This window comes from Xiphophorus couchianus, chromosome 12, assembly GCF_001444195.1.
Source record: "Xiphophorus couchianus chromosome 12, X_couchianus-1.0, whole genome shotgun sequence".
Lineage (NCBI taxonomy): Eukaryota > Metazoa > Chordata > Actinopteri > Cyprinodontiformes > Poeciliidae > Xiphophorus > Xiphophorus couchianus.
Genome location: NC_040239.1, coordinates 8610317 through 8621169, shown reverse-complemented (window position 1 = coordinate 8621169; position 10853 = coordinate 8610317). Strand labels below are relative to the sequence as shown.

Here is a 10853-nt window from a genome sequence, read left to right as displayed (position 1 = left end):
CTCACTGCTCAGATAAACGTTGCTCAAAAATATCCATGCCTTCTGCAGATACTACAACTGGACAGTGGAAGCAAAATATCAACACTGCTATCCAGTTGCGTTTCTGCAAAGAATACGGCAACAAACGTCTGACCAATCACACCTTGAACATAGCTCTGTTGAAATAGTTTGACTTAGGCTCGGTGTCAAGAAGGGGAGACAGATACTTCTCTGTAGACAAAGTGACACAAGACATCAGACAGGAAGTAAAACTTCCAAATGAACGGTGTCCTCAACATATGAACAAATTAGTTACAACATAGCTGAAGTACAACAAAGTGTTTTGGAAAAGTCATCACAAAACCCTGAAGTCAAAACATTTGGGGCAGAATAGAAAAGATGTTTATGAGTAATTCTTCATTACTCATACATCAGTTACATCAGTTCTGTCTGGAGAACACGAGTTCTCCAGACAGAACTGATGTTCACATGCCTCCAAAAGGCATGTGAAAGGAAACCCAAAGCATTTGACCCAAGACATACAATTTAAAGGCAATTCTAGCAAATAGTGATGAAAGCAATTCTGAATTTGAATAAAAAGAAAATAATATATATTATTATGGCATTTAGCAAATGGAAATCATTTTGGTGACCTTGACTGAATACAAGAAAATATTTAGTTCTGACAGTGAGAAAAGTTATTTTATTTTACATGTTTTAAATGTTAGGTTTCAACTATTTTTGAGAACCATTCTTAAGAAAAGTGCTTTTCTAAGCAAGGAAAAATGTATGCATTTACCTTTCAAATAGAGAAAGTGACGTTCATTGTTTCATGGTTTGATTTTAAAAGCAGTTAAACATTTTAAGTAAATTACATACAGAAACCCTGTCTCTACTCCTGCAGTAAAACACATATTTCAGGTTGGTGCAGCTTTGAGAAGCTGTTTTCATTATTTAGCCCCTCAGGATTTCGACTTTCGTTGTCACTGCTTTGCTGGTAATTGCTCCTCATCAAGGTCCATAAATTGTTTTTTTCTATTTTCAGCATCTTGGTTTGTCATCTTTTTCTAGATGCAATTTCTTTTTTTTATCATCCCTGCTCTTGCATCTTTCCATTTGTAACATAATAAAGAAATGGCAGCAGTTTGTACGTTCCTTTAGGGGGGACTGGATGACTTTGAGCACCAGATGCTGATGTTCCCCCCCAAGTCGTTAGTGAGACAGAGGCAATCTTTAACTGTCTCCAATAAAAACACACACACATCTTCACCCCCACCCTCCCAACACACACACACACACACACACACACGCCCACACGCACGCCCACACTGCATCCTCACAGTCTGTCTCAGTGTGGAGGCAGGATTAACCTACTGGTTGCGGTGTAAATCCAGCTCGGCTCTGCCTCCTCCTTTCTGTCTCTGTGTCTGAGGAGGCCTGGTTATCCCCTCACACAAGCTCCACCGTTCAAAGAGCTGGCCACTGGGGATTAATGACGTGTTAAAGGGGCAACCACGGGGGATTTAGACGCAGCTTGCTGTAAAGATGAGAGATTTAACATCACGATCCAATGGTTAATGCTCACTGAAGTGAGATTAGCTCGACATTGAAACCCCAACACAAAAGTGACAGATGCATATTTTTAATATCAGGGCTATTATGATTCTAGTTTCAGGATAATTTGTGATCATAAAAATAAAATGTGCTAAATTGGATGTAAAGATACCTTCCACATGTCTGATGTTTACTAAACTCTTGTATTTTCTGCTAAAATATTTTCATTTGGTCATTTTGTTTGTGCTTACTGTTAAAATCATTCAAATTAAGATGTATGAGAATATAAGAACTGATGAATTATACTTTATGGTGAACTACAACTGAAAATTTATAATAAACCTAAAGTCTGATCCGACAGTGTGAATTTTGTTCTTTGGAGATGTTGTGTTTGAATAATAAATGCATCAAATGCTATGAATTTACTTTATGTATGTGTAGTAACACTGTCATCTAATCTTGACTCTGTCAGATATAGATTTAATTTCTCCAGCAACTACTTATTTTTGCAATATACTGCTAAAAATAAGCAAACCTTTTAATCTTCATTGGTAGTGCAAACAAAATGTAATTGAAGAATCTTTCTTGGAGATGACCTAAGCAGTTATTTCAGCCCGAGAAAACCATGTTGCTGTGACTATAATAAATAAGATATTAAAACTTTTGCAATTAATAACTAACCTCATGTGATCTAAAATCTAGTTTAGGTTATTGCCCCAAAATAAATTGTGTAAGCTTTTCTGAGTGTAATCGGTTACCCGATGTGTGTGTGTGTGGTGTCAAAACTTTCTGTTTTCATCTTGTTGCTTGGTTCATTAGAATATTTTTTTCTATAGAAAAGTGAACCTCAGAAGATACAGACTGTATAAAGGGAGGAAAACTGTATAATATTTTGGAAAATCCAGATGTACATTAAGATTCAAAAACATCTTTTGTATACAGTGCTGTGCAAACGTTGTTAGCCACTTTCATTGAAGGAACTGAATGTTCTCACAGTCTTCTCTGTAGTTTTCAGTTTTGTTAAATCTTTGAATGTTTTTTTCCTTGGGACATTCAGATTCATTTTCAACACAACCATTATGTCTGACCGTGGAAGATAATATGCAACATTAAAGAGTGTTTTGTGAGTAAATGCATGACGCAGATGAACAGTGTCATAAATTCACATCTTTAATTCATACATAAACTAAAATACAGATAAAACATTTTTTTCTGATTGTAAAATATGATATTTTTTTCTATTAAATTGTGATACTGTCCAGTACATATCATAGACTGAACAAAAGAAAGATGGGAAGTATTTTGTTCTTTGTGACTCACTGGTTCTTCCCTTGAGTTTAGGAGTGCTTATGTGACCACACGACTTATAAAACAAAAATATGGAAGTAGTTATACAGAAATATTTGCCTTGCCCAATTTGTTCTTTCACACAACATGTTGCATCAAACAAATATTAACGTCTGTCATGATTCATTTGTTTTCTATTTCCTGTTCCTTGCAATGATTCATGTTGTTCACCGGCTTACTGCCAAGCTCCTGCTGATTGGTTCATTGCTCTCACCTGTGCTTCTGCCTGTTTAAGCATCTGTTCCTCACCACAGAGGATGAGACTCTGTTGTAATTCTTGTTGCAGCATTTGAGTGGTCCTGTCATTTATGCTCCTGCTTGACCTCTGCTTGCTCCTTGCCTGTTTATTGAGTGACTCTCATCTTAGCTCTGAACCTGGACTACAGATCTTGGTTTTGTTTTGCCTGCCTGTGTTGTGTGTAACCCAGGCAGGTTGGTCAAAAAGAATCAAGCCAAGCTACTTGCCCCTCCACAGAAGGATCTGTGCCCAGTAACGTCATTGACTCCGGTTTCCTGTGTATACAGTTACCTTCACAAAAGGTCAGTGTTGAAACAAAACCCGGGTAAATGGACAAACTGTTTAATACTACTTTACAGTAGAGCCTCAAAAGATCTAGGTTTGCTGTGATCTGTTTCTTGGTGCAATACTTTGCTCTGGAAACTATTCCCAGCTGATAATTGTTTACTTCCTGTTTCTAAATCCAAGGTTTCTGCTTTAGAGAGTTTATCGTCCTGCATGATAAATTTGGGTGGGAAAGGAGTCCTAATGATAAAAAATAAACAAACAGTGAAACGCCTTCAGAAAGTCTTGATAATGTTTAATCAAGACCTCTAAAAAAAAAAATCCCCTAAAAGACCAGATACTTGGCATAAAATAAATAACTCAACACTTGCACAGTTATGAAGCTAAAATAAAATAAATATGATAAATGGCAAAATAGTATTATAGCTGAGACGATACCGCTAACAATGACCTCTGTGAAGATTCAGGTAAAAGTACAGACACCGACATTAAACAAGATGTCCAGGTTCTGAGTCCTCACCACCAGCTCTCCACCAAACCCATGTCAAGCATGGTTCCTCCCTCTTAATCCTCCTCTCCCTCGATAAGGCACTGTGCACTTCTCTTGCAAACACACGCACACATCCAGCTCGCCTCCCATCTATCCGCAGAATCCGCTCCCTTGCAATCACCTGCGCATCAGCTGCCAAATGAAGTTCCTCTTTAGAAAAAAAAAACAAAAAACACTCGGCTCTGTCGAATCGTCTGCGTGCCAGGCAGCGCCGGCAGCTCTCGTGTTGAAGCCAATAATCCAGCATCAGAGCTTCAGGTGCACAGAGGGCCGTGATTGACAGGACTCGATATGAGGCCCTCGCCTCACTTGACATTTGGGTTTCATAAGGTCTGGAACAAAAGGCAGGGGCAAAATAATCAGAGTGGGGCGCAGGCAAATAAATCTGTTTATTCCTCCTCACCTGCCCCCTCCCTCACCTCTGCACCTCCTCTGCTCGTCCACATCAAGCCTCAACCCTTGAAGGGGAATGAGGGAGGGCGCAATATTACCTTTTCGCAGCCTTAGTGGATTCACGCACCGCGACAGCAGGTCACTTTAGGCCCTGTGCTTACCTGAGATATTAGTTTGTATGAGTGGTAGATAGAGATGTGTATTTGAATGGCTGCAGCGATGTGTGTACAATGCTGTGTATGTATGAGGGAGAGGCAGAGACAACAGAGAGGACAGAGAGATAGGAGGCAGGATTGATGTGGACTCATATTGTGGATTACCATTTGTATGCTTGTGTGGATGCAAGGGAAAAAAATGGAGAAACATAGCATGCAGTATTTTCAGGGGTCTTGTTTCATAAGAAATTAATCCAGTGAAAGAAATAAAGTTCAATGCAAAGAAAGATTTAGATTTGAATTTTGCACTTATTTAGTTCTTCTAAATGACTGACGGCAGCATTTATGAAAGTTGCTGACCCAGCAGCCCTGTCTTTCATCTCCACACACTGAGCATAAAGTAAAAGCCACAAATGCAAGCGGACTTACTAGATACACTCACTTCCTGTGAGTGAATGAGGAAGCTGTAAGTGTCCTGGTTGTAATATTTCACCTTACTCAGCAACCCTAATTGGATTGTAGCACTCGGAAGGCAAAACACAGCAAAATGTGCAGTAAAGTGTGTTTTTATTCTTCCTTCTCCGACTCGTATTTCATTGTTATGTTTAAAGCTTGCACAGACCTTTGACAAAAACCCATATAATGCAGTACAATAACACTTGGATGGTTTGACAAAGCCCCTATTAAAGCATCATTTAGCTGATTATGTTACAAAATTGCAGCATGAATTTAATAATTCTTTTAAGTTTTATAAAACACTGAGGCGATTTGGGCACAGTGATGGCGTAGTGGTAAAGTGCGTGACTTGTGTGTGGAGATCTGAGTTCTCTCTGGCCGTCTGGTTTTAGTCCTGGTCCATTGACCTTTGTCACATGTCTTCCCTCTCTCTCATAACCCACTTTACTGTCAACTCACTGTCAAATAAAGGCTACTAGGGCCAAAAAATCTTTATACAGTCTCATGAAACTCATTTTCTCTAAATCTCCCTAAAGTACAAATAATTTTATTTTACCACTCTTGCAATGTTTGGCCACTCTTCTGCATCAGGCAAGCACATTGCCATGGCTAAATCCCTACAATAGAAAGTGGTTTTATGTGTCTAACCACTTTAATCCAAATGTCGACTCAAATGTATTTATAGAATATATTTTTAAAAGACCAGTTCAATTCACATGTAGGTAGAAATGTTCAAATCTTGATGCACAAGAACTAAGGACTTTGTTATACATATTCTTTCAATAAATATCAAACATGTCAGTGTATTTCGAATATTTCTATGTACATGAAATTCACATCAGATATCAATAAAAACCTGAATAATGAATGCATACAAATTCAAAAGAAATTAGTCTGAGAATACATGTCTAATGAAATTGGATGGTACATGTACTGAAAACTGTTAAAAGCTTTATTTAGTAAGCATTTCACCTGTGAAGTCCTACTAATATCAGCTAGTTTATTATTACCCGATGGCCTATAAGAGGTTTTCTCATTATCAAAGTATTGACTTATATCAAGATAACTTCACAAAAAAAAAACATCTTAACGTTGCAAACCATACTAAAGACAACAATTACAACTGCATTTCTAAACTTCTCAGCATTTCAATGTTGGAGCTGTAATCTAAAAGTGGAAACAACACTACCACATGTGTATTCAATATGGTAGAATACGCATTGAAAGGTGTATTCTACTTTTCAATGTAGTTGATAAACCAACAACATAAGATTTCTGACTGAGAAGCCAAAGAATAATAAAAAGTAGCTGTCAGAAAGCTTCTGAAAGCTCTCTGACCTGCTACCTAATAGCAGGTACAGTTTTTTCCCTGTAAAATAATAGGTTGCTCAATCTCAATGATCTTGATGCACACTCACTGCACAAAACTCCACTACTGAAATAAAAGCATGTTGACGCTTGTTTACAGTTTACTGCAAAAGATTTGTATAGTGAAATGTTGGAGGAATACTATATGGCTAGATGAGGGTAAAGTTGAGCTGCTTGAATGTCATTGTTCCAAAACACATGTGGAAATAGCTTTGCTTCTTCCAATTTTTAAAGATATTTTAAAATTTAGTTGCTTTGACTCATCACTAGCTTGACTGGAAGAAGGGATTGAGTGAAACGGAACACATAGAGTTAATGATTGGGAATCCAACCAAAGACAGCAACGTCAAGGCTTCATAGCTACCTGATATGGTGCACCTGTCTAAACACTGAGGCATGTCACCCCTTGAAAGCTGGAAGGGGATAACCTAGACGTCTATGTATTGTGATTAAAATGTTGTTCTGCTTGACTGGCTTAAAATAAATAAATGCCACACTTTTCTTTGATTGCCAATTCTTTGATTTTGAAAACTTGAATTCTTCCACATTATGTATTGGCCAGTTTGGGTTTATATAGCATAAAATCTCAACACATTGACATTTGTGGCTGTAATGTGACAAAATGTTTTTTTAAGAATTGAATATTTGTTGCATGATGTCACATTAGTTTAAAATTTTGCTTAGAACTTGTCTTTTTTACAAGCTATATGCTAGTTTACTGCTTCATTGATCATATATTCTTCTAGAGCATGGCAAAGAGAGATTATGATCTTTAAAAACAAACACTAACATTTTATGTGAATATATTTTAACCACATGGGTTTTATGTCTGTATTTCCCACAGAGTAAAATAATTACAGTGGAACCTTAAACCATCTTTCAGCAACAATAATTCTTCGAATGTGAGTAAATACCGCCTCTTTTCCTCCTGCGCTCTACGTGATTTATATCAATCAAGCAGACTGAGATGAGGAAACTGAATGAGAATTTAATTGCCAGGTTACAGGTGCAATCTGTGGACAGAATATCAAGCAATTAAACGGGCGATTCAGCAAAACAACAGGGGGGATAGGGAGCACCACCAGGCATCTCCAGGCCATATGGTCACTTGTGGTTTAAATTGTCTATAAAAAACATAAGCCAACAGATAGTTTTCAGATCAATCCCTGCCACAGCCTTTTCTCCAGAATGAGCCCCCCACGTGGGGGTCCGCATAACTCGCATCTTGTCGGGATGTGATTGGACAGCGTGTGGATGACAGACAGAAGGATGCGGCGCAGTGCTCACTTTTTTTTTCGTCATTGGCTGTGTTTAATCACCGCTCCTCCTTCAGACCACACATCATTGGCTTTATGGGAGGTGGGGGGGCTTTGCGTAGGAGCCGGGAAGTTGTAGTTCTTCACGGCACATTCACATCTGTAGGGCTTATTATCGACTAATATGAATTAAACTACACGTCCCGACGTCACGGTGTGCGGGCTCCAGTAAATGTTGTGAATATGTAATTGCGCCCGCACGACTGGCTGCTGCTAAATTTGGCGTCACAGACAAGGGCAGGCTGGTACAGTTGGTTGGTGAGGTGGTCTCTCGCTGGGATGTGAAGCGTAAAAGGAGGTTGGAGATCTACTGATCAATACGCGACAACGGGGAGTAACCTGAGCTGCTTAGCTGTGGATGAGCTGTGCCACGATGCGCCAAAAGTTGAGGCTCCGTAGGGAAAAAAAGAGGAAAATAGAAGATTTCTGTTAGTTTGAAGGGAATTCTTTGAGTTTTATGGACAGGGAAGGAGGAGAATAATTATCTGCCTTGTTTTTGTTGTCAAAGGATGCTTCTACTTTTTACAGGACCTGCTCTCAGCCCGCTCAGCGGCTACTGACTGACACTTTACGCACGGGAGAAAAAGCGCCTCACGCATTTCTTTCTTTTGCTGTATTTTTTTCTTCTTCTTGTGGATGAACTTTACGACGCCTTTTTAATGATTCGAGATCTGAGCAAGATGTACCCCCCGGCACGGCATCCGGTAAGTAGAGAACAGAAGCAGAAAGTGTCAAAACAGCGCAGATTAACTGCAGCGCGTCTGATGCGTAATCAGTTTAGATACAGTTTCCGTGCCACTGCGCGGCCACTTTAACAGTTGAGCTCATTGTCCAGATTTCTGGAGCTGTTTGTGTCTGTGTGAGTGTGTATCCGCGGGTTAAAGTGTGAGGAGACTGAGTGCGATCACAGTGGTCCATTGTCAAAAAGAAAAGAAAGAAAGAAAAAAAAGCTCCAGTCCTGCACGTTGTGTCATGACACTGAACTTTGGTGGCTCAGTTCTTGCTCTCTCCCCCTCCCTCTTCCTCACACGCTCTTTGATTTCGGGTTGAGGTGCCACACCAGCCGGGGCAGCCGTTCAAGTTCACCGTCACCGAGTCCTGTGACCGGATCAAAGAGGAATTTCAGTTCCTGCAAGCCCAATATCACAGGTGAGAGTCTAGAAATAAGGCAGGAAACAGTCTCGCCTCTCTGCTCTTTTTGGAACTGAACTGAGTAAACAGACAAAAAGAAATAAGACTATCGATTAAAATGTAAAGAAAATGATTTCTTTTTTTATTATCAAAAATAAAAGTACTGTTGCTGTTTGAGTTAAAGAAACCTGTTTTTTTTTTTCACTTTTCTATGTAAAATTTAGATCATATGACCTTTTGACCAGCATGACTGGTCTATGGAATCCCATACAGACGCCCAAAACTGTGATCTACTGTGTATTCTGACACCCTGTGACACCAATTTGAGCAACAGTAGTTCATCTGTCACTTTGGACTACACAGACCTCTTACACTATGTTGGCAGTTTCCCTTCCTTCCTTGGAGCAATTTCCATAGATAGCGACCACTGCTAAGCGTGAACACCTCATAGAAGCCGCAGTTATGGAGAATGACCAACCGATCATCTTCTAAATAAGAATTCGGTTATGCAATTTTTTTATTTTTTTTTATTCATCTCAGTGTAGGACTGAAAAGATTAGTTTCAAGGAACTAATCTCATTTATTGAAAGCCATGTTGCAATAAACCCCACACATATTATCACAATATAATGACACTAAATATATATTTTGATTTGCCATTTTGGTGCATCACACCGAATTACCAGTTGCCCCCTTCTGGCCACCCCTTGAAAAACTTTCTGGAGCCACTGACCAAGCCGTCACAATCTCACCACTTTCCAACTTCTACTCTTTTTCTACTTCTAGTGCAAATCACAGTTATATTTTCAATGTTAGTCTGTGCAATATTGCCAATCACAATAGACTGTTTGAATGCAATATTATCCAGTATATATTATTTTAAATCTCAAACATTCACGCTCTACTCGTCAGTGCTATATTTGGACAGTTGTTGTCTCCATGTCCTTCACGCCTACACCTGATGTAGATTGTGAGCTGAGGTGCTAAAGCTCACAAGAGTATTGACAAAAAAAAAGACAGAGTGAAAAAAATGTATGGTTAATAATAATAACTATCAATATCCCAAAATTTCATGTTTTCTTTGTTTAAAATTCAGACTTTGAGGAGAAAATCAATTAGCTCCTTCCTAATATAGCACAAGATGAAGAGATGATCTATGCTATTAACTTCACTGGTCATAATATTATGCCTGACTTGTTCATATTAAGTAAGTTTCGGGGTCAGAAAAGTTTGATAATGCTTTACGCCATGCAGTCATGCATGACTCGTGCAATATGACCAAAGTGTCTGAGAAATACATGATGCAATGACACGAAATACTAGACAGAAAATAGGTTTTGGTTCAGGTTACGATAGATAATTAAAACAACCTTAGTATGGCTGCTTTTAGCATCTTAAAATGAGATGTGCTCTCTTCCAGCAGTCTATGCAGAGCTCATTCGTACTCTGGTGCTGTACTGTATCCCCCGTTTGTCTTTGCTCTGTCCATTACCAGTGACTAACCACAGGTAAACCCCATTGACTTTCGTCTGCACGTCTCTCCCTGCAAGTGCAAGTGGTGTGAAATACTGCTTTACTCGACATGATGAAGTGTGAAATACGTCGCCGCAGGACAGGACCATAAAGCACGACACCAATGCATAATAATCGCCCACTTCTGGCCACCTTGTAATTGTTACCCAGTCTCTTGGGGAGATGAACCAGGGGTCCAGTTTTCTGGTCAATCCTGGGGCTTGAACGGGCTGAACCGAGGATAATAAGCTGCATGCTTAATGCTGCAGCCGCCCACATCAAACGGTTTCAACATGGGGGGTTGGTTTGGAAGAAAACAGAGAGTAAGGGTGGATCAGCTTGGAAATCAGAAAACTAAAAATCTTTGTCCTGATTCGTGTTTTATTTCTGTTTTGGATCAGTGTTCCCAACTAGTCTTTGGAAGTTTGGACTAGTTTAGAATTGGAGTTAAGCATTTTCCAAATCTGGATAAGTATAAAAAAAATACCATTGAACCATCCATCCCAGACCATTTTGCCAGCCTTTTTTGTATTTTTACTTTAGAAATGGCCTAAACAATGATTCAGAAT

At 39.1% G+C, this 10853-nt stretch overlaps 1 protein-coding gene across 3 annotated transcripts in view; it reads left to right on the top strand.

Moving 5' to 3' along the window:
- The first annotated feature begins 7747 nt into the window (after positions 1 to 7747).
- The window catches only part of LOC114155155 (transducin-like enhancer protein 4), a 44774-nt gene continuing 41668 nt past the window's right edge, over positions 7748 to 10853 (top strand). For 2 of the 3 annotated variants that reach the window (XM_028034913.1, XM_028034912.1), the window contains exons 1-2: positions 7748 to 8345; positions 8693 to 8790. In XM_028034913.1, coding sequence (XP_027890714.1) covers positions 8301 to 8345; positions 8693 to 8790 — 143 coding nt within the window. In that variant the 5' untranslated portion in view covers positions 7748 to 8300. The remainder of the gene's footprint in view (positions 8346 to 8692; positions 8791 to 10853) is intronic. The other variant, XM_028034914.1, reaches the window with a different exon arrangement.